Source organism: Chiloscyllium plagiosum, unplaced genomic scaffold (assembly GCF_037043375.1).
Source record: "Chiloscyllium plagiosum isolate Xiang-an unplaced genomic scaffold, Cpla_swu_hap1 HiC_scaffold_9, whole genome shotgun sequence".
NCBI classification, from domain to species: domain Eukaryota; kingdom Metazoa; phylum Chordata; class Chondrichthyes; order Orectolobiformes; family Hemiscylliidae; genus Chiloscyllium; species Chiloscyllium plagiosum.
In genome coordinates this window covers 57,886,908-57,912,332 of record NW_028270147.1, presented here as the reverse complement: position 1 = coordinate 57,912,332, position 25,425 = coordinate 57,886,908, and the positions used below count along the sequence as shown (strand labels likewise).

The window sequence follows — 25,425 nt, the reverse complement described above, 5'->3', positions numbered from 1 at the left end:
CCCTATAGCTCAAATCCTCCAATCCTGGCAACATCCTTGTAAATCTTTTCTGAACCCTTTCAAGTTTCACAACACCGTTCCAATAGGAGACCAGAACTGCACGCAATATTCCAACAGTGGCCTAACCAATGTCCTGTACAGCCGCAACATGACCTGTACTCAATACTCTGACCAATAAAAGAAAGCATAACAAACACCTTCTTCACTATCCTATCTACCTGCGACTCCATTTTCAAGGAGCTATGAACCTGCACTCCAAGGTCTCTTTGTACAGCAACATCCCTAGGACCTTACCATTAAGTGTAAAAGTCCTGCTAAGCTTTACTTTCCCAAAATGCAGCACCTCGCATTTATCTGAATTAAACTCCATCTGCCACTTCTCGGCCCTTTGGCCCATCTGATCAAGATCCTGTTGTAATCTGAGGTAACCTTTGTCGCTGTCCACTACACCTCCAATTTTGGTGTCATCTGCAAACTTACTAACTGTACCTCTTATGCTCGCATCCAAATCATTTATGAATGACAAGTAGTACAGGATGGGCTATTTTAGATCCATTATCTCATGAAAACAAGGCTAACTAATATGCCTGGTGTAGAAGAACCTTTCGGGATGACTGACATAAATCTGATTTTTACATTATGTTTGAAAGTGAGGTTGCTCATTCAGAACTTAGGGTGTTAAATTTGAATAAGGGAAATTATGAAGGTGTGAAGCTCAAATTGGCTGAGGTGGGTTCAGAAAATATATTACTGTATATAGGAATGTCTTTAAAGACCTATTGAGAGACTCAGGACAACTATACATTCCTTCAGGGTGCAAAGACCTAAAACGATCATTCAACCATGGCTGACAAAGGAAACCAAGTATAGAAGATTAAAAGTAAAGGCTTATAAAGTTATCAGAAATTGTACAAAATCTGATGAATGAGAGGTTTTAGAATACAAGAAAAGGGGATCAAGCAACTGAAAAGGAAAGAGAATAGAAGATGAACAGCAGCTAGCATAAAACATACAAACAGACTATAAGTGCTTTTATGGACACACAAATATGGAACATTTAGTGCAACTAATGTAGGTCCATTACAGGCAAAGTCAGGAGAATTTATAATGGGGAATAAATAAATGGTAGAAAAACTAAATTATTAACTTGGGCAGAATCTTATGGGGCCTAAATGATGTGGGTTACAATAAAATTTGTGGCAGAATCACTGGGAAGTCTGTCTCAATATTGCGAGCAACTTGATGCATCTTTTATGCACTCTCTGGACAGTTGGACAACTTTTCACTGGGCAGTGGTGTGTTGTTAATCAACTAGGATTGTAGCTTGCTACTGTACCACAGCATGCCTCATTACTGTTCAACTTCCTGACTTACCAAATGTCAGCAAGCAAACAAACGTGATGAGATTTGAGGTCAAAGTGGGAACATGACAAATTCAGTTTGCTGCCAGCTACAAGGGGCTCCTTTGTTGCTAAGCATCAAACAACATCTGGAGGTCCAGGATAAATACCCTCCTGCAGAGTTCATTTTTTGATTGCTGAGGGGGTACATGAGGGCCTATTCAGGACTTTATTGGATGAAGGCGCAGAGAGTCAAAGCTGGGTAAGCAAGCAGAGGTATGTGTAGAGATGGAGTCAGGGACAATGATGTGGGTGTGGGCAAGCTGAAAATGTATGGGATGTAGGTAGAACAACATTAGAGGGCATGGTAGGCTTGGGGAGGGAAAGCTATTGGAAGTGACCCAACCTGGGCATCATGAAGGTGAAAGGTCTGGGCTCAGAAGTAATTGGAGGCAAAGTTTGGGATGGGTGGAAATGGTCTCTTGGATTAGTAGGAAGTAAAAGCAAACATGATGACTAGGGGTACTTGGCAATCAGCTTAAGGCCCTTTCTGATGTATAATCGTATTAAATGGCAGAGCAGGCTTGAGAAGCTGAAAGTCTTACTCCTGTTCTTAACTTTTTCTTTAAAATTCATTTTTAAAGTTTGCTTTATTCAGTTCCAGTTGTTCTGTTTGGAACTGACTTCTTACCAACTCAAAGTGCTATTGGGATTAATCTTTTCTTTCTCAAGGTTCAAGTGAGTGCTCAGCAGCAGGTTCACTAGCTGGTTGTACATCAATAGGTAACCTCGAAATAAAACTATCTGCATAGTTTTGGTAACTAGAATGTCAGAAACTTATTACATATGTTGATAGATACATATATAGAGCTGATAAATTTATGCAATGTCATGGAGAGTATTACAACAGAAAGATGTATTGTTTTGTTCGACAGATTGAATCACAAGTAAACAACTACTCAATAAAAGCATTATCTAATTGCTCTTTGAACAGATAGACTCAGATTTCAAAACATACATTTATCTCATCTCTGCAGTAATAATTGCAATGATTCAAATTTGAAATGTCATTACATTGTACTCATGACAGCATCGACAAACAATTCTACTTATACTGTTGCACTCAACAGAATATCATTTTAAGAAGTGACCATTGTTTAAAAATTTGAAACAAAAATTTCAAATTGATAGCAATACAATAAAGGTGGTTATTGTTTGATAGGAATGTTATTTATCAGACATCACTTATCAGACCTAACAAGTTGATGAGTTGAAAAGAGTGGTCATACAGTATCTGTGGAGCAGGAGAGTCAATGTTTCAGGCATAAGCCCTTCACCAGGAATGTAGAGGCACAGGAGGCTGAGATAAATGGGAGGGGCTGGGGAAGGGAGGTAGATGGGAAAGTGAATGCAAATGGGAGTAACTGTAATAGGTCTGTGGGGAGGGCGGAGCGGATAGTTGGGAAGGAAGGAGAAGGAGAGGATTAGGCAAAATGGGAGGATATTTAATTGGGGAAGAGGAAACTATGATGCGATTAGACATGAGTTAGGAAGAATGGATTGGGAGCAATTGTTCCATGGTAAAGGCACTATAGATATGTGGAGACTGTTTAAGGAACAGTTGTTGCAAGTGATGAATAAATATGTCCCTCTGAGTCAGGCAAAAAGTGGTAAGATAAAGGTACCTTGGATGACGAGAGCAGTGGAGCTTCTCGTCAAAAGGAAGAAGGTAGCTTACATAAGGTGGAGGAAGCTAGGGTCAAGCTCAGCTCTAGAGGATTACAGGCAGGCGAGGAAGGAGCTCAAAAATGGTCTGAGGAGAGCCAGGAGGGGGCACAAGAAAGGCTTGGCAGAACGGATTAGGGAGAACACAAAGGAATTTTACAATTATGTGAGGAATAAGAGAATGGTCAAAGAAAGAGTAGGGCTGATCAGGGATAGCATAGGGAATTTGTGTGGGGAGTCTGAGGTGGTACGGGAAGCCCTAAATGAGTTTTTTACTTCTGTCTTTATGAAAGAAACAAACTTTGTAGTGAATGAAACCTTTGAAGAGCAGGTGTGCATGCTGAAATGGATAGAGATAGAGGAAACTGATGTGCTGAAAATTTTATCAAACATTAAGATTGACAAGTCGCCAGGCCCGGACCAGATTTGTCCTCGGCTGCTTTGGGAAATGAGAAATGCAATTGCTTCGCCACTTGCGAAGATCTTTGCATCCTCACTCTCCACTGGAGTTGTACCTGAGGACTGGAGAGAGGCAAATGTAATTCCTCTCTTCAAGAAAGGAAATAGGGAAATCCCCAGCAATTACAGACCAGTAAGTCTTACGTCTGTCGTCTGCAAGGTGTTAGAAAGGATTCGGAGGGATAGGATTTATGACATCTGGAAGAGCATGGCTTGATTAAATGCAGTCAACACGGCTTTGAGAGGGGCAGGTCATGCCTCACAAACCTTATCGAGTTCTTTGAGGGTGTGACTAGAAAAGTTGATGAGAGTCGAACTGTGGATGTGGTGTATGTGGACTTCAGCAAGGCATTTGATAAGGTTCCTCATGGTGGGCTCATTCAGAAGGTCAAGAGGAATGGGATACAGGGGAACCTAGCTGCTGGATACAGAATTGGCTGGCCAACAGAAGACAGCGAGTGGTAGTAGAAGGAAAATATTCTGCCTGGAAGTCTGTGGTGAGTCATGTTCCACAGGGCTCTGTCCTTGGGCCTCTACTGTTTGTAATTTTTATTAATGACGGATGAGGGGATTGAAGGATGGGTCAGCAAGTTTGCAGATGACACAAAGGTTGGAGGTGTCGTTGACAGTATAGAGGGCTGTTGTAGGCTGCAGCGGGACATTGACAGGATGCAGAGATGGGCTGAGAGGTGGCAGATAGAGTTCAACCTGGATAAATGAGAGATGATGCATTTTGGAAGGTCGAATTTGAAATCCGAGTACAGGATTAAGGATAGGATTCTTGGCAGTGTGGAGGAACAGAGGGATCTTGGTGTGCAGGTACATAGATCCCTTAAAATGGCCACCCAAGTGGACAGGGTTGCTAAGAAAGCATATGGTGTTTTGGCTTTCATTAACAGGGGGATTGAGTTTGAGTTTAAGAGTCGTGAGATCGTGTTGCAGCTCTATAAAACTTTAGTTAGACCGCACTTGGAATACTGCGTCCAGTTCTGGTCGCTCTATTATAGAAAAGATGTGGATGCTTTGGAGAGGGTTCAGAGGAGGTTTACCAGGAAACTGCCTGGACTGGAGGACTTATCTTATGAAGAGAGGTTGACTGAACTCGGACTTTTTTCATTGGAGTAAAGGGAGGAGAGGGGGCCTAATTGAGGTATACAAGATAATGAGGGGCATAGATAGAGTCGATAGTCAGAGCTATTTCCCAGGGCAGAAATGACTAACACGAGGGGTCATAGTTTTAAGCTGGTTGGAGTAAAGTATCGAGGGGATGTCAGAGGCAGGTTCTTTACACAGAGTTGAGAGAGCATGGAATGCGTTGCCAGCAGCAGTTGTGGAAGCAAGGTCACTTGGGACGTTTAAGAGACTACTGGACATGCATATGGTCACAGAAATTTGAGGGTGCATACATGAGAATCAGTGGTCGGCATAACGTCGTGGACTGAAGGGCCCGTTCTGTGCTGTACTGTTCTATGTAAGATAGACGGACAGGAAGGACAGGTTGAGAGGGCTGAATCTGGGATGAGGTGGGGGAGGGGTTTTGGAAATTAGTGAAGTCAATGTTGATGCCGTGTGAAGGGTCCTGGCATCAACATCGACTTCACTAATTTCCAAATCTCCCCTTCCTGCACCTCAACCCAGATTTAACCATCCACTCAGCATCATCTTGACCTGTACATCTTCCTTCCTCCTATCTCCTCCAACTTATCACAATTACCCCTCACTTGCATCAAGTTATTGCCTTCCCAGCTACCTACCCCCAACCCCCACTCCCCATTTATCTCTAAGCCCCCTTTCCCCGACAAATCGTGGACTCTCCTGCTCCTCGAATGCTATATGGCCTGCTGTGCTTTTTCCAGCACCACACGTTTTGACCGACTCTCCAGAGTCTGCATTTCTCACTTTCTCCTGGTTAGATGATATCCATTCTGCACATGTGGTTAGACAAGTTCATTTCGAAAGAGCTTCAAACGGAACTGATTTCGCCAATGATAAACAAACAGCCCCACACTTAATCACCTTTCCTACATTGAAAGGTTATCAAAGCCTAATTTGGGTTGAGGACACTGTCCTGAAATTGCAGCATGTTTCAGGACGGAAATAACTAACCTGCACCAACCTCACTTCTTTCTTACTGTTAGATATATTTCTAGCCAATGGCGATTTTACATTGATTTTAATTTTTCAATTTAAGCTGACATTTTTGGTCAAACGCTGATGTCTAGTCACTCTTGCCTGTGATACTCCATCCTTTTGTCTGTTTGGACAAAGGCTAAAATTAGATCTTGAGATGCAATCCAGAAAAAAACCCCTAAATTGTTGATCAGTGAGCATGTTATTGATGAGTGCAACTGGAGTAGTGTTGATAACACTATCACTCTGCTGATCATTGATGGGGTAGTAATTAGTCAGATTGGACTGGTCCTACTTTTTATGGTTATGACAAACAGATACAATTTTTTACTATCAGATATCTGCCAATGAATAAAACAAGCTTAACAGACATGATTTCTTCCAATCAAGGCAAGTTTCTCTCATCAATTTCCTTAATTTCAAAACCTCTCTCTACTTGGAGGTCAAATTCAGCTTCTCATGTCTCAACCTTGGTAACATGATAAATTTCCATTGCCCTCTCTCCAAGGTTAACATATTTCCGAAATTGGAACACTGTACCCCAGCTGACAGTAGAGTAATTTAGAAGTACATAATCAAAGGTAGGTTTAAAAACCTTGCCACTGGCGCACCTCAGTAGCTGGATGTTAATTTGACTGTTACCCACTAATCTGCATTCTAACTGCAACTAGCCCCAACACGTAGAAGTTGGTGCCTTGACAGAGATTTCAGCTGATGCTGTGAACAAGATGGGGATATCTAGGTGCCGCTAGTCCAAACTCTTGCTGGAATCCAAAATGCAGTCACAGAAACAACAGAAATGAGTGATCCTCTTCCTCAGAGACTGTGTTCAACACAGAGACCAGGCATTGCCAGCCCCATCCTAAACATCATCTTCCTCCCCAAAAAATAACAGGTTTTACATAGGAGTTAGAGTTTTTCTTCCTTACTGCATTCTTGCATTGAATCTTTCTACTAGTAGACCAGTCGCTAGACATTTTCCTACTCAAGGCAGTGAGGACTGCAGTTGCTGGAGATCAGAGTTGTGTGTGTGTTTCTGGAAAAACATAGCAGGTCTGGCAGCATTCAAGATGCAGGAAAATAGATGTTTCAGGCTGCAACCCTTTGTCAGGAACGATCTCAGTGAGTCCCTCTATCACTGTACTCCACAATATTTTCCTACTGAAAACAATTTTAAATATGGCCTCTGCTCAAGCTGCATTGTAAACTATCCTTTCCAATGGATTCTTAATACTTTCTGCATTTTGGAGGGTCTTGCCATTTTTTGTTTTTAAATTGGCATTTGTTCATGTTACACTGAGGGCTCATGCCTTCAAAAAGACATGCATTTCAGCAAGGAATTTAGTTTCTTACCTCCTCTGTCCACAATTTGTTCTTCAAGAGTTCTTCTTAGAAATTCTTTTAAAACTAAGTTTTTTCAACTTAGCCCTTCCACATTCAGCTGTGCATACAAACCTGCAGGTGCATCCTTATCAACTCTACTGGAATTATTTTGCCCCTTATTCTTCTTTCCAAAACATCATTTTACAATCTTCTGCATTAGTTTTTATCCTCCAATTTCACCCATGTTCTGAGACTGCCATCATCAGCTTCACTGTTTACATTTCCTAGTTATGTGTTAACTGTCATCTTTAAATGTATGCTCATGTCTAGGTCATAATATGTACAAGCAATAGGTTGAATATTTAGAATAGAGAACGTGACCATAATTATATTTCCTCTTGTCTGATAAGAACTATTCACTATCACTTTCTATCTTAGTCAATTTCATTTTCATGCTACCATTGCAGCTTTTATTCCTATGTTCTTTGACGTCACCAATAAATCCATCATATTCTGATCGCACTTGATCAGAAAGGTCTTATAGACATCAACTACACGCTCATTTCTCATTATTTCAGTGAAAATGTTCATCAGGTAGAATTTGACTTGAACAGAAAACACAAATAACCCACTCCAAAATATTCTGTTAAATCAAACTACTTGATTCAAAAGCACAACAAATACAATTAGGCAAGTAATTCAAACCACTTATTTTTTCTTTATTGGTGCTTGAACATGACATTGGATAACGTACCACTGAAGATTTATTTACATACACATGGTCTACAAAGTGTTTTCTTGTTTCAGATGAAAACTATTACACAGGGCTAGATGTACAAGCTGATGACCTTAAGTTAATTGTCACTTCGACCATTTAAAAAATCCAAACCTTACGACTGATCAACATACCAACCTAGATCAAATTAAGTGACCTCAGCTAAATTTTCTTGAAATAGAGACAAAGACTATTATAGGCAAAGTTTAAAGAGACACAAAATTCTGTAGAACTTAACTGGCTTTGAAAGTATTGAAAATACAAAACAAAAGTCACTATTAATTTACACTCCTTCATGTAATCCTGTAAATTTAACTACGACAGCAATGTCACTATGAAAATCGTGTTGCCCACAAAAGTTACACTGAAACTCTACATTCAGAGGAATCCTGCACAAATCAGATCTTCTAATATTTCCAGAGCTGAATCCCAAAACACTGCAATAGATATTGGTCACATGTTCCTCAAGTTGGTTTTATACGAGCTACAAGTACAATTGGACGTGTAGACATGTTGGCTCTGAAAGAAGGCGTTAAAGAGATTAAAACTGCAAAATCTTAAGTAATAGACCACTTAAGTAACAAAGTGTATCCTCAAAGAAAAAGCCAACCCTTATTTGCCTAGTATTTCTGGTGCCTGTATAACCAAACAAAAATAAACTGAAAATAAAGACCCATTATAAACAATGTCCACATTTGCACCAAATATGCAATTTGTATAGCTAAGTATAATTCACAAATAATGTTAGAACTTTTGCTGTATACTTACCTTCTTCTACCATCTACTATAGCTGAAATTTCCATGAGTTCTGAAAAGTAGACCTTTTGTTTGACGATGCAATTATTTTCCTGTAACCAGGTTTAAGATGAGAGTTATATTAAGCCATAATAATTCATCAAGATGGAAGACAACTGATACATTATTTATATTTGGATTTTTAAAAATCCACAATTTTTGAGCACTAAACCCAATGCTTCAAAGATATTAAAAGAGTTCGCAGACTGAAAATGCACTATTATATTCAAAAAATAATGGTTCAACTCTTGGGAATATTCCATATTTTTTGTATTTATGCTTAATTGACCAATATGCAAATACAATGCTTTCTCATTATTAGATTAGATCTTGAGGGAGCTACCAAAGCTATTCACCATCTCCATTCAGTCCCAAAAGTGAATCTGTAATTCTGTCCTGGAAGATCCTACCCTCAACAGCATTACATTTATTAATTTCTGAACAATAGTTATGGCTTTGTGGTCAACTGACCAACATCAAATAATAGCTGCTGTGATGTACACCAAAAACTGCATTCAAAATTGCTCAAGCCTTTTTCACTTTGGCACTTATACCTACATCCAGCCCAAAACAGAATTAAGGATGCTAAGGAAAATGTGAACAAGCCAATGTTTATCAATTCTACACATTTTTTCCCTCAACCAAAAAATTGAGGGAAGCTGCAATGAAATCAGCACGAGGCACAAGAATTTTGGGTGATGTGGAAAAATGTATAGTGAAACTCAGAAAACACTTCTAAATTTCAAAGTATGTAATATTGTGGAATATCCCAATGTATTTTTATAGACATCAGCAAGGGCAGTGGCTCTAAACTGGCTTGAGTTTCAGGATTCAGGAAAACTACATTATTTGCTTGCGATGCAGATTTCCTAAGTCAAAGTCAAGTTGCTCTGTCCTGCATTTCCTGTGGAAAGCATAAGGATCTCTAATAAAACTTAAAGGGAGCCCTGATTGAGGCTCTGAATTCTTAGAAGAACTGATTTAACAAAAATATCAAACAAAATTGTTATGTGCAATACTGTATCCTGATTCATTGTGGTAAAGTAATTTGAACAAATACTCCCCTAGAATTTATTATACCTTCAAAGATTCTCCTGCTCTAAAGACGACCTGTACTTAAGACTTTCTGCATTATAATGTGTAGGTGTAGAGATGTGTACATAACATACACTTCAAAACTCACTTGTCCTCACAGCCCTTGTAACAAAAATTCATCAAAATCAGTTTTCCCCATATGGAAGAAATTATGGCTTAATATACTAAATTTAATAGACTAGAATACAATTCCAACACTCAAAAGCAACAATTGGTTTAAGATTACATCAGCAGGATCTCATCAGAACAGTTGCCCAATTTTGTTTAATGTTTTCACAACATCAGGTGGATTTGCTCAAGACACTAATAACTTTAAAATAAGTTTCATGCATTTTTCCAGAAATTACTGAACTTTTTAAAAACTGCAGATGTTAAAAGGCTATTTCTGTTTAGAACTTGAACGGGAGCCTGAATGAGAGGATCCAGAAGACGACCCACTGCGCCTGCAAAAGACAAAAATAATCAACAAGGTGGGCAAAACTGAATTTTGGGAAATTGCAGTTACATCTTTTAAGTAACCCTTCTAAATTAAAATACCAAAAGTAAACACTGCATCTCATCTAAAGCCCACAATCTGTGTGAAGCGTCCTCCAACATTTTAATTCCAATAATCTCATTTAAAAATGAATGTTTGTTAACAGATGGTTTCTGCAGAGATGTTTAACTATCAATCCTGTATACTAATCTTATTCTACAGAAGCCCAAACCTTTCTGCAGACCAAGATCTTGAGTCAGAACGTCTAGTTTTTTTGCGGCCACTTGAGGATGATGACCTGGAACGGCTTCTTTTTTTGCCTCTTTCAGAGGATGATGATGATGGAGAACTTGAGCGAGATCTCTTCCTTGGAGATGAAGATCCCCGGCGTGATCTAGAGCTAGATTTTGATTGATTGGGATAAAGTTAGATTTATGTCAACTATTACACCAACAGATTCAAGGTTACATTTGACTGTTTTAGGTGGTTTAATTTTAAACTGGATCTTTCAGTGCAAGGGAAGCACAACTGCACAAGGATTTCTTAACAAGTAGACTTCATTTAGAGACCTGCAGTAATAAAAGCCAAATATTACAGATTTTTATTAAAGTGTCCCAAATGAAACGTTGGCTGCTCAAAAGTGTATTTACTGGCACGACAACTGTGACTAATTAAGTTATTACTGCATCAACTTTCATTAACATAACAGGTGTAATCAGTTTAGGTAGGAGGTGGGGATAGGATAGGCACATACTCAAAAAGCATTTTCTAATCTAGAGATGCCCAACTTATTTCCCTTCACAATCCTGCACCTAAAATAGAACACATTTACTAATTTGCACTTAATGTTTTTCTTTTTCCATTTGCCACTTTTTCTTGGTAATTTTATAAATTTAGGAGGCCTACTTTCAGCACTAGTGCCTCACTTCAGGAATAGCCAAGACCTGCACATGTCAACATCCATGACAACTTATTAATGGGAACCTTTTAATTCTGAGCTTTTACAGTGCACATCTACATTGCTTATGGGGGCAAATATTGCTTATGAGCAATCCTCTTCCACAAAACTTTAACATATAAACTTAAAATACATATAATTCTCATTGTATTAAGTCTTTTGATATAGCAGATTGACATGGCAAGTGACAAGCAGGAGCAGTCTGCCAGCAACTAAGAATAAAGGTTTGGGTATTTAGCATTATTTTAATTTAAAAAATCACTTTTACTGACAATGAATACAAAAACTGAATTGAAATGTTACTCAAGTAGATACAGTACTGAATTAGACACTGCATAAAGCCCAGCAAAAACATCTATCCGATTCAAGTAATCGGGGAAACAACATTACATTAGGTTGAGCTTACAGTATCTATTGCATTACATGCGTTTCTGAATGAAATAACTTTCCCATAATTCTTCAGCCTTTTAAAATAAAAAGAAATACCCAAAAGTACATTTTAAAGAATGTATTTTAAGAACAAGGGAGTACAGTTTGATTTAAAAACTAAACAGCACCATTCCGGTGTAAAGGTATTTGACACAAAATATCAACTGCTTCTTTCTCCACTTGTTTATAACAGATCAAGACTAAATTATACAATATAAAGAATCTATAATCATTGTTCATAATTTGACGACAGACTAATTACTGACTTTCAAGCACTAAAGTTTAAAATGCATTTTGGACAGACATCCAATAAAGCTCCCAAGTTCATTTTCTCATCATTATGGGAGAAATCACCACAGGTTTTTCTAGAAAAGTCCTATTTGATTGTAAATGTAGATAAATAGATAAGAAAATTTGCTAGCTTTCTTTTAAACCGGAATGGTGTAGTATGGACACTACACAAAAGAAATCTTGCCAGATTTTACTCTTGGGACATTGCAGTATGCTACAAGGGACTCAAACGCAAGGAGTTGACTATTTTTCATTATGTTCTTCAGATTCTGTTTCAATGAGCCTTTTTTCTGCACTGTTCAGTTGATGACCAGTGCCAGCTGGATCATTTTGTTTGAGTTTGCCTGCCTTCAGCAGGGACTTGATCAGCTCTTCTGTCAATCATTTATTGGTCAAAAGATGCTGCTTAGATCTAACAATAAATCATCCTCTGAAGACTGTTTTCAGAACTGCACAGGCACCAAGTCCAGAAAACAAAAATAGCACATTAGCCTTCTTCTACATCATTAAGTATGTGTCCACTCAATTGTATTGAGGGTCACAAGCTGTACTCGAACTAGGGTTTTGGGAGACTACTCAAAGTCTCTTGACAGCAGGACATTTGAGTAAATGTATCATTAATCTTTATGATCCCTCTTATATATAGATAATATTTTCCAGTTTGGAAGTACTAAAATTTGTAACAGTTTGACAAGCCAGAAAAATGAAAAGATCAAGAAGTTAAGGGGTATTAAACTCAAACTACACAGAAGGCCTATTATGATATCCTGGCAACTTGGATAAGGTGCTAGAAAGTTATTTGAAGTCATTGATTAGTGGGTACTTTGCCACTTTTTGTAGCATAAAATGAATTTAGTGGATACTATTTCCCAGATGCAAGGTCTTCATCTTAATCTGTACAGGTAGCTTCACTGACTCTCGAGGTCCTCACTGATTGGACACAGTCCTGGCCATTGCCTGAAACTATTGCTGGTCCCATTTGAACAAAGGGTTTGGTTTCTATTGCAGGACCCTTTTAAACCACCTAAACTCTAGAATGTTTCCATTCCAATGCTGCCTGGGAGCGAGAGTCATTTGCTGAATTTGGAAAATCTCATTACTGCCAGTTGGAACTTCCAGCAGTATCATACATTAGACCACTGCACTCCCAGCCCCATATCAACAGTAAAACATGGAGCTTGGGATATACAAACCAAAAAGTACATAATTCCTCTTCTGCGCTAATGATATGAATTTCCACTCTTCACACACTTACGATGCTCCTCTTTTGGCATAATTTATTCTTCATGATGCTGTTGTTTGCAGTGAACATTATTCCAGCATAAACCCACAACATCTTCCAACTCTCTTCGTCATCTATCCAAGCATGTTTAAATCTTCAACTCTTATTAAATCCAGTCTGTATTTTCTTCTGCCCCTCCACATCCTGCCATAACATCCACTACTTCAATCAGAAGCTCAACCCAGCCCAATTTCTCTCACCCTGATTAGTTGTTCCTGAGACACAGACTTTTCTTTGAAACTCCTGGAGGGGAATGTTCAAATCAAGTATTGTTTTGCACTTGTTGCTAACCTTGTTGACACCCAAAGGCATTGGACTGCATATTCAGAAAAGTTTGTCAATGGCCAAAAAACCCTCCTATCTAAAACAAGCATATGGTTTGCATTCCTCGCAGTCTGTGCAAACAGGCATCATACTACATCTAAGAAGTTCAAAAACAAATAGACACAAGTGGATGAAATTCACGTCTCAAGTTCTTGCCAAATAGACCAGATTTTAAACACTGAACCAACAAACATTAAAGGAGAGGCCACCCACAAAAAAAAATTAGAAGTTACATGTGAGGAGGAACAGAAGTGCTCCTCTTGGCTTTTCGAAAAAATTGCTGCCAGCTCAGCCTCTTTCCCCATCCTTAAGACCTAACTTAGGTCAGCTAGACCATTTGGCACATGTAACTTAACACTTCAAATGAACAGAAACTGATATGGGCAAGAGAATAGAAAGATCTGGAAAGGAATTAGAGATTCAGATGAGTACTTTTTCTTTTGCTATAAATTCAAAATAATGTCTCATAGTCCCTCCAGTCAAAGAATATGCTAATGTGTCAAATAACAGTCTATCAGGGACCAATGTTGGAACAAAGAAAATTGCATAATACATCAAAAGATATGGTCAGACTAATGTTCAGATTTAAGCTATAACAAAGGATCGTCACATCTTGTATTGCACACTGTGATAAACTCTCTAAGCAATGTAATTTTCTACTGGCTGAAGCGGTTTCATTTTAATTTTGTAGCTTTTAAAAGTTCTGCCAAATATGACATCCTTAAAACACTGAACATAAGATATTTTCAAATTGCAAAGGATTTTTTGAAAATATTCCATATTTGCTTCCAACAAATTAAAATGCACAATCTGGAATGGACCACAACAGTTTTAAGTTTTCATTTTGCTAATATGATTGAATGCTCCTTAGGTCAGATATTGCTGTGATGATACTATACCTTTAAGAGATGTATTTTGTGTTTTGTAAAAAAAAAAAGCAATGAAGAAAGGTTGAGACGGAGGTTGCAAGCAGTCTGCTTAAAGCCAACAGAAAATTTGAAATTTCTTAACTAGTCATGATTACATACAAAGCTCAGCACGGTTATGGACCAGACCAAACCCCCTCAAGATATATTAAAAAGATAACTTAGACCCTAACTTTTGTTTAAAGTATAAAACTAAAACAATAGAGTAAATAGAATAAACAGTTAGAGAAACGTTGGCAATTGTTTTTTTTAAAACAAGGTTGGGACAATAGAAACAACCTGAATGGGTGAGGTCAGCTCCCAAAGAACCAGGATATTTAGTTTTAGCTTTCTGCAGTTGCTAGGGTCTTGAAGCTAGATGTAGAAACTCTTATTCCTCTTTGCTACAGCTAAAATCTGGGGCTTTCGTCTTGTTGCTAGAAATGCATGAGAGATCATTTGTTTTACTGAATTTGCCTTTGCCAATGGTGTGTTTATGGGGTGTTAATATATTGGAAGAGTATTAGTAGTTAATATAGCGATTATTTTAAGCTTTTCAATAAAGTTACAGCCATGCTAATTTTTAAAAGTTGTTCATTTTTGTACTATAGTTAAAATACAAGGTATTTTTTTCCTTAATGTCAAGCAGTTTGACGAATCGAATTGCATCTGAAAGGCAATTCTTTACACTTATCTTCAAAATAAAAGTTGGGTTTACTATCTTAATATATTTTGAGGGGGTTTGGTCTGGTCCAAAAGACTGCAGAGTATTGTATGTAATCATGACTTGTCAAAACATGTTTTCTTTCTTGATTTGATACAGTTTTGTCTAGGTCCAATGATACATACACAGTTCAAATTAGCTTGATCTCCTTTGATTGAGAACATTCCAACGCATAAAAGAACATTCCAAGGCACAAACCAAAAAAAAATCCACATCACATTTAACGAAAGAAAATGTGCAAAATAGAGCAATACAACCTATAATGTTTGGAAACAGGCAGTTTCTAAATATATGTTAACTGCTTTGCCAAATATTCAAAAACTAAACTGATCCAGATTTAAAATGTACAAAACTAGATGTCACTTAAAAATATTGCTTCTACATTTAAAAGTCTTTCAATATAATAAGACAAAAGTTCTTTGTGTTAAGAGAGAAACTGCATTCCTAGTATCACTCTTAAGAATCTCCATGTTCTGATAACAATTTATTAATGTTGGAAGGGTTGGAATGATGCTCAGAAATTCAGAAAGACATGACATATTTAGTAATTAGTTGGTAGTTTATCCACTATTGGAAATGAAACAAATTCAGGTCCACTTTAATGAATGAGAGACCAATCTGAAATAGTCTCATGCACGATTATGTGATAACTAATTGGACTCAAAAGATGGCCACATCTATTCTGATTTACTTCCGAGAAAATATGGCATCGATAAACAAAAGGAAATGCTGAGGAAGCCCCTTGCTTGACAAACTACAAAACTGTGGAACACTGGCCAAAGATAAACTGGCCATGAAGCCAAGTAATGACGGAACATAACGCAACATCAGAGAAAGATAGTCTATGATCGCAAAGCCTTCCAAAATTTTGGATACATACAATTAATTGTTTATTCATTATTCATTGTTTCTTTAAAGGCAAGAGATCTTTTTTTTGAACATTAAAAAGATAGACTGATTTTTTTGAAATACTGAAATCGTTTGGAAACTTAGACGATTAGATATAATGTCCATAGTCTCTAACATGTAGAAGACTGAGGCTTACAATCAGAGTGCTAGAATATAAAAAGGGGAGAAATGTCAATACCTATACAAAGTTCTGGTCAAACTGCAAATGAAATACTATTCTATTCACCATACCTTAGAGCAAGGATATAGTGGACTTGAAAGGAGTGCAGCACAGATTCAACAAAATACAACCAGGAATCCAAAGCTTTAAATAACAAACAAGATTGCTTGAACTGGACTTGTAATTCTTGGAATATTAGATTAGATTACTTACAGTGTGGAAACAGGCCCTTCGGCCCAACAAGTCCATACCGACCCGCCGAAGCGCAACCCACCCATACCCCTACATTTACCCCTTACCTAGCACTACGGGCAATTAGCATGGCCAATTCACCTGACCTGCACATCTTTGGACTGTGGGAGGAAACCGGAGCACCTGGAGGAAACCCACGCAGACACGGGGAGAACGTGCAAACTCCACAGTCAGTCGCCTGAGACGGGAATTGAACCCGGATCTCTGGTGCTGTGAGGCAGCAGTGCTCACCACTGTGCCACCGTGCCGCCCATAAAATATAAAAAGGTTAAGCAGTAATTTGATGGAGGCTTTTAGAATTTTGAAAGGAACTGATAGGGGAGATACAAAGAAACCTTTACAGATGATCCCGTTGAATAGCAGGACAGAGTCAGAGACTGAATGACCTAGTGCTCCTATGCTGTTCTATAATGTATATGAAAGGTTTAAACCTATCTTCAGTTACCATTTACAAACTCTAATTATACTATATACTATAATTACACCAGATATCAAGCAAATTTGACTGCTAAAATTTCTTGACAAATGTACTTGCAATTTTATTAATACTTCTATAAAAGCAAAATGTACTCAATGCACAGAGTAGGCTTGGCCCTATTATATATTAATTATTGACTGGAACATGATATTGTCTTACTACACAGATATTGAGATGCTTATACTTAATTGAAGGTCAGTTTTTCAGACTTCAGTTATCTATTAAATCTATGAAAAAATAATAATGAGACATTCAAATGATGTGGGTCACTGTAAGATTTCATTTCATAACACTTTGCTAACGAGCAACAAGATTAAAAAACCTTTCCCATTGATGTTGATGGTTATCTACTGTTAGCATGCATTACTGCCAAATGTTAAATATTAAAAGGAGTTAAGTTAAAGAAAATTAATTGCACCCCAATCGTTCAACAATCATATAATGGCTTCTTTGACATGGTTATAGCAACATAATGATTAGAATTGAGGAGATTCAATGTATTTATGTAAAGAGATTCTTATGTAAAGAATTTGGTTACAATTTCTTTTCATCATGCTCAAACTGTGGTACAGTATTGGAGGTACCTGTTGTTCTGGTAACTTTCCCAAAAAATGATTCTTAGCCAATATCAACATGGAGTTTGCTGTCAGAGGAGAAATACATCACACAGCACAATACACACAGCCGAAAAACCCACACATTTAAACAGGGGTTAATACATACTATTTAGAAATACTATCTCATTTCCTCACTCCAAAGATTAATTTTAGTAAACCTACTGCCATCCCAGTCAAGATCAAATGTTACTAGGACATGGATCAAACAACGGTCCATCAGTGTAAAGTGTTGTTTCATATATCTATTAAGTGTATGCTAAACCTGTCCAGTGCAGATAATTAGTGACTGCAGACAATAAACATAATGAAGTCATTATTTCAAGCGTGCACTCGCCAGATCACAATTTTGTATGAAAGCAAGAGGGCCAAAAAAATTACACATGGGCAAGTGAAGCAGCAGAGATTTTAATCCCAAAGTGTAACTGGGCTGGAAGTATGGTTGCAGGCAGGAAACTAAAATAGTTAAATAACTGACCCTTTGTGTGTAAAATATCCTTTCAGGCTGATGCAAATCCAGTAATGAAGTCAACTGTGTCACTACTTGAATGGCAATATTGGTGGAATGAAAATGTCAATATCAAAAGGAGTTTAGATGTCCTTTTCCCTTGAAGCACTTTTTAAACTCTCCAAGGAGGAGAGAATGTTACCCCATTCACCTTGACTTCGACCGGGGTGATCTAGATTGACCTCTGGAGCTGGAACGTGACCTCGATCTGGAAGTGGTAGAACTTCTGGTCCTGGACCTGCAATAAAATGGCAAATATTTTCCAATACCAAATTTAAATATAAGTTGCATAAAACTTGAAACTAGAAGAGACTCTTCAATTTCACAGACAACTAACTACCACCCACAAAAGAAATCAAAATTTACCCAATAATCAAACTGAGAAAATACAAATTAAATGATGGATTTTCCTAGGGGAAATAATCAAAATCATAACCATAATCAAAATCCAGACAAATCAAACTCTCAAATTCTTCACTTAACGTTTATAAAAAGAGCAAATGCATTTTTAAAATTAGTACATAGTGAATAGAGTCAGCTTTTTAAAAAGAGAGTAACACCAAAAATAGCTATCAAACATGAAATTAACATCCATCTGATATGTCTATACAATATAAAAACTCCAGAATGGCTTTTAAAGTAATGTATTTTCAATGCAACACCTCATTCTACTTCCTGTAAACAGGAATGATAGTTAAAATTAAATTAAAACTGTTTGATTTTCAAAGAAAAAACAGAAATGCAGTAATCTGTTCACTAATATGGGAAGAGCTATACTCAATGAGACTGTTGCTTTGTGGGTTTAGAAAAATAAGAAACAGGCAGCATTGGTTTTAATTTCTCACCCATTATTATTTTCACCAACGTACATTAGCTGCCATACAAGTTATTTCTGGATTTAAGTTTTAACAAAATTACTTAAAATTACTGTTAAAATTGTCAGTCTCATGGTCATTTAATACAGTTAAACTTCACTTAATTATATATTTTTCTCGATAAATTTGTGGCTAGCTTTATCTTAAATTTTCAAAACCACCGAATTTCAAATATTACAGTAAATTCTTAGTCTTGACTATTGTAAATCAGATTGCAAAATTATTAGAATTACTTATTATCATTTATATAAATAACTTGACAGAACATGGGATAAAGGAAAATTTGAACCAAAATAGGAAGCCATCACAATAATTAAGAACAATATTATTCATTCAAAAGGATTGGGAACATTTTCAACTAACCTAACCTCTAAAAAAATGCAGTTTACATCTGGGAACAAAGAGCCAAAGGATACCAGTTGATGAATGGAATTATCAGAAAGTAATATTTGAAAGATTGGCAAATTAGTTAGTCGGTTCCATTAATAATAGAAAAAAAAGACTATTGTTGTTGTATCATAAAAGTGTTTGTTCAATACTATTGCACATAGTATATTTCTCTGACCGCCAGTTAATGTGAGGATTATTAGCCATGAGAAAACACAGGGAATCAAAGATGATTTGACAATCAAAAGAAAATTACACTTGCGCTCCATAAAAGTGAGGATTCAAATTCAATCTTTCAGATTATGAAAAAGATTAGTATCATTAATCCAATCAAGTTGGCTCAAAAAAGAAAAGGGTGTGTAAAGGAAACAAAGGATAAGATAAAAAGGGAAGGCTAATAAAGGGAATATAAATATATGTGAAACTGAGTCTCATTTGCTCACTTTAACATTCTTAATTATACACAGGTGCTTGATAAAATATGAAGTGGAAGTCTTCCTTCTATAAGTATCTGAAGAGAAAAATGATTGAAGAATATGACAAAGCAGGTAATTGAGACTGCAAACATATCAGAGAGGACTAATTCTTAGAGTATCCTGACAACCCCAAATTAAATCTCAGAACTTTGGAAACAAATACATGTTTCAGTATCTAAAGACAACAAAATGGAAGCATTATGATTAAAGCTCTAGTTTTTGATCTTATGTTAACTGTAGAATACATTAGATATTATACTAATTTAGATGATTAGTAGAAGTAATCTAAAAGTCATCTCCTAAAGGAAGGAATGTAACTTCAGATGCAACACGACTCAAAACTTCATATCACATGAACAAACATTTAAAAGAAAGAAGTTAAACTGATACTGACATTTTGCCCGGTGTCACCCTTGACCTGTACCCGTTTACCTGGACCTTGAACTGGAATGAGCAGTGGAAGATGAAGAAGATCGAGATGAATGTGACTTGGAGCGACTCCTGCTTTTGGGAGGCTTCTTTTCATCTTCACTTGCATCGAGATTATACTTTGAGAGATCACCATCCTCCTCATCATCATCATCCTGAAAAGTACCATATAGTTATACATAGTGCATGAAATTGGATGCTCTTCACTTAATTTAACAAGTTACAATAAATAACATGTTCAAAGCAGTAGCTTTTTGTGATAGGTTGGCCTGCTCAAACAAAACAGCTCTGTGGGCAAACTACTTTCTAAACGGTGAGAAAATTCATAAAGCCAAAGTACAAAGGGATCTGAGAGTGCTAGTCGAGGATTCTCTAAAGGTAAATATGCAGGTTGAGTCCGTGATTAAGAAAGTGAATGCAATGTTGTCATTTATCCAAAGAGGGTTGGAATATAAAAGCACCGTTGTGTTACTGAGACTTTATAAAGCTCTGGTTAGGCCCCATTTGGAGTACTGTGTCCAGCTTTGGTCTCCACACCTCAGGAAGGACATACTGGCACTGGAGCGTGTCCAGCGGAGATTTACATGGATGATCCCTGGAATGGTAGGTCTAACATAAGAGGAACGGCTGAGGATCCTGGGATTGTATTCATTGGAGTTTAGAAGATTAAGGGGAGATCCAAAAGAAACTTACAAGTTAATACATGGCTTGGATGCTAGGAAATTGTTTCCGTTAGGCGAGGAGACTAGGACCCGTGGACACAGCCTTAGAATTAGAGGGGGTAAATTCAGAACAGAAATGCAGAGACATTTCTTCAGCCAGAGAGTGGTGGGCCTGTGGAATTCATTGCCGCAGAGTGCAGTGGAGGCCGGGACGCTAAATGTCTTCAAGGCAGAGATTGATAAATTCTTGATGTCACAAGGAATTAAGGGCTACGGGGAGAATGCGAGTAAGTGGAGTTGAAATGCCCATCAGCCATGATCGAATGGCGGAGTGGACTCGATGGGCTGAACGGCCTTACTTCCATTCCTATGTCTTATGGCCTTAAACTGGTCTGGACAGACTTCATGGCCGGTCAATAGTTATGACTCAGTTTAAAGGAGTCAGCTTTCCTTGATTTAATCTAAATGGAAACCCTAACTGATTCACAGCTGGCTGGCTTCAGGAAAAAACAAAAACAAACACAAATTAGGTTGAAACAACTATTATTTTAAAAGGAACAATTGCAATTTGACAAATTAATAATGCTATTTCTGGTTCTGTGAATTGCATGTTGTCTTCTTGATGTTCACTGCTTTGAAGTTCAAAAACGATCAAAGTAGATCCTTGACATAAGAAAGCTCTCAATGATAAGAGAATGTATCTTTCACATTATGTCCCTCTTCTCTTGCTGACCACATGGTCAGATGCATCTTTTTGACTGGTGAAGTTACTATGGCTTTTAAAAGTGTATTTTGCCTTTTTGCTTTTTAAAAAAGAGCTTATAAAAGGGAGAGGTGCCAAGCAGTGTTCACAAACCCATTAGAGTTAACAGTTTGTGAAGTCGTGCTTTTTCTTAAAAAGGAACAATAGAAGCAGCCTGAATGGGTAGGGCAAGCTCCCACTCAACCAGGATTGAGTTTTCATTTTCAGTAGTAGCAATTGCTGGATCTTAAAAGCTGGGTGGAAGCTGCAGAACATCCCTTCCGGCTACTTTCTCCTTCGAGTTTTCTTGACTTTTCCTCCTCCTGGAGCACAGATTTGCCTATAAGAATCTATTTTTTTGAACTTGCCTTTAGCTAAGGGTATGTTTATGAGATATATTGGAATAATACTGTTGTGTAGTAAAATAATCTATTATTCTGTTATGTTTTCAAAGAGTTAAATTATTCCAATTTCATGCTTTTTGTTGTATTTTAACTAAAGTGTATGAATAAACTGTTTTGCTTCAAATCTGCTAGTATGACCAATCAAAATGCATCTGAAATGTAACAACTGGCGCTTGCCATTAGAAAAGGAAAAAAGGTAGAGTCTAGCCTATCTAAATATATTGAGAAGGGTTTAGTCTAGTTTATAAACAGACTGCTCCAACAATCAATGCAGCAGTAGTTAGGAAGGTGAAATTAGTGTTACTCTAATTTCGTGCAGTGGTTTTATCTTTCATTGTGCTGCAGGTGCAATTTAAAATTATAGTTTATTTCCAGAAAGTGCCTTCAATAAATTTCTGAAGAAAAAATGTAATTCAGAAATGACAAAATAATTGATTAGCTTTGATTGAAAATGAAAACATGCACATTTTATAGCATCTCTTACACTCAGGAACCTTTAATGCACTAGTGATTAATGAATTACTTTTGTTGACGTACAGCAAGTCTTCTGCTGTTGAAATATAGATTTCGGTCTTGCCACGTGTCTGAGAAATCACTCATTTATTTCAAAAACTTTGGTTTTACGTATGCAACAACTTTTACTTATGTTGAGCTTTCACTGTGGCAAAATGCTCCAAGGTGTTTTAAAATAAAAATATTTGATGAATTATTGAGATTATGAGGCACATATTCAGTTACTACATAGTCAGTCGTATTACATATTTCTCAAGTACTCAGTACAGTTTAGTAGAACAGCTTGACATTTTTTTTTAAAAATCTTATGAGCAGTTAAGCTTACAACTAATTCAAGACTACCGTTCATTATTGCGTGTGCTCAAATTCATTAGCTGGTTAATAAGCCTGTCTGGCAGTTAAAAGTCAAAATAACTAATTTCTAGTTTTTGAAATAAATGGATAGTTTAGTTCAAAACAATTACGAAACCTAAATTTAACTAAATAATGTCCAGTTTCCAGGTAACATAACCTTCATGCTCAAATATGCAAATTGGGAAAATAAATCCATGACGACTGAAGTGTTTATTTTACTGACTTAAGTCTAGTATCGAGTGAAACATGTGCTACGAATGACAATAACATTATGTTTGATTCCGGAACTCCCTGCAGAATGTCCAGAAACTAGTCAAGTCTAGGTCATTAGAATTGTGAGCTAACTTACAGCAGTGATCTCAGGCAGTAAATCTGAAAGCTATAGAGTGAAACCACAGAAACATTTTGTTTGCAGCTGTAACAAAAACTCAACTGTCATTGTATGGAGATGCCAAGTGAAAAAGGACCTCTTGTAAAGCAAGATTTATTTCACAAAGTCAAAAGGATAGCATGTGCTCAGTCATGGACAGTAGCCTTTTCTAAAAAAATAGGGTTTACTTTATGAACAAAATACTCTCAACTAAAATCTTTTAATAGAGTATAATCCCAAATACTAAGTCTATAATATTTTTTTTTTCCGAGGGGACACTTTGTTTCCATTGAGTTGCACTTGAATTGTCAAATTCCCACAGTGAGACATGAACTCATTCACTGGATGATTAGCCCAAACCAATGGATCAGTGGTGTAGCAACATTGCTTGAAAAGGAGCCAATGTAGATTAGTAAATACAGGGCATGGGATGTTCAGTGAAAGGAATTTGCAGTGAATTAAGACATGGGCACTTTGGGGTATCCTCACTGTATGGAGGGTAGAATGTGGGAGAAAAGTCAGTTATGTATTGGAATTGTAGAGTTAGAGGCAGCAAAGGCAAGGATGAGAGTTTCAGCAGCATATGCAGTAAGGCAGACACAAAAGTTAAATGATCTGCATGGCCATAGTGATAGCACAAATGTGACACTAAGAATGTAAATTAATTGACTCAATTTGAGGTTACTGCCAGGAATAGGATGGAGTCAATATTTAGAGAACCGAATTTGGAGCAAGAACTGGCTTCAGTCTTTCCAATATCAAGCTGAAAGGAATTCATACTCATCCAACACTGGATATCAGATAAACAGAAAAAGGGCAAGTCGGTATCGAGGGAACATCAGCCAGCAGTTAAGGACTCAAAAGTCAGGGGTCATAGAGATGTACAGCACAGAAACAGACCTTTTGGTCCAACTCATCCATGCCGACCAGATAACCCAACCCAATCTAGTCCCACCTGCCAGCACCCGGGCCATATCCCTCCAAACCCTTCCTATTCATATACCCATCCAGATGCCTCTTAAATGTTGCAAATGTACCAGCCTCCACCACGTCCTCTGGGAGTTCATTCCATACACGTACCACCCTTTGTGTGAAAAAAGGAAAGCACGGTGGCACAGTGGTTAGCACTGCTCCCTCACAGCGCTAGAGACCCGGGTTCAATTCCCGTCTCAGGCGACTGACTGTGGAGTTTGCACGTTCTCCCAATATCTGCGTGGGTTTCCTCCGGGTGCTCCGGTTTCCTCCCACAGTCCAAAGATGTGCAGGTCAGGTGAATTGGCCATGCTAAATTACCCGTAGTGTTAGGTAAGGGGTAAATGTTGCGCTTCGGCGGGGCTGTGTGTACTTGATGGGCCGAAGGGCCTGTTTCCACACTAAGTAATCTAATCTAATCTAATCATACCAATGCCTTCTTCACTATCCTACTTACCTGCGACTCCACTTTCAAGGAGCTATGAACCTGCACTCCAAGGTCTCTTTGTTCAGCAACACTTCCTGCTAAGATTTGCTTTCACAAAATGCAGCACCTCGCATTTATGTAAATTAAACTCCACTGCCACTTCTCAGCCCATTGGGTCAAGATCCCATTGTAATCTGAGGTAAGCTCCTTCACTGTCCATTACACCTCCAATTTTGGTGTCATCTGCAAACTTACTAACTATACCTCTTATGCTCACAGCCAAATCATTTATATAAATGACGAAAAGTAGTGGACCCAGCACCGTCATTGTGGCATTCTGCTGGTGACAGGCCTCCAGACTGAAAACTAACCCTCCACCACCACCCCGTCTTCTACCTCTGAACCAGTCTGTATCCAAATGGCTAGTTCTCCCTGTATTGCATGAGATCTAACCTTGCTAACCAGTCTCCACACTTAAACTATCTAAACCCTGAAAACACTATGGCAGTCCCATTCGATGTTTGGCAAGTTAAAATCGCCTACCATAATCACCCTATTATTCTTACAGATAACAGAGATATCCTTACAAACCTGTTTCTCAATTTTACTAATAGAGGTCTATAATACAATCCCAATAAGGTGATCATCCCTTTCTTATTTCTCAGTTCAATGCAAATAACTTCTCAGTGTATTTCCAGCAATATCCTCCCTCAGAGCAGCTATAATGCTATCCCTTATCAAAAACGCCACTCCCCCTCCTCTCTTGCCTCCCTTTGTCTTTCCTGTAGCATTTGTATCCTGAAACATTAAGTTGCCAGTCCTGTCCATCCCTATAATTGCTATGATATCCCAGTCCCATGATC

The 25,425-nt window shown here is 37.7% G+C and overlaps 1 protein-coding gene across 1 annotated transcript in view; it reads right to left on the bottom strand.

Moving 5' to 3' along the window:
• Positions 1–7,675: 7,675 nt before the first annotated feature.
• Positions 7,676–25,425, bottom strand: part of zranb2 (zinc finger, RAN-binding domain containing 2) — a 44,386-nt gene continuing 26,636 nt past the window's right edge. The window contains exons 7-10 of the mRNA XM_087990648.1: positions 20,122–20,273; positions 18,103–18,189; positions 10,350–10,517; positions 7,676–10,085 (exon numbers count right to left, since the gene is read on the bottom strand). Of these exons, the coding sequence (XP_087846774.1) occupies positions 10,022–10,085; positions 10,350–10,517; positions 18,103–18,189; positions 20,122–20,273 (471 nt within the window). The 3' untranslated portion in view covers positions 7,676–10,021. The remainder of the gene's footprint in view (positions 10,086–10,349; positions 10,518–18,102; positions 18,190–20,121; positions 20,274–25,425) is intronic.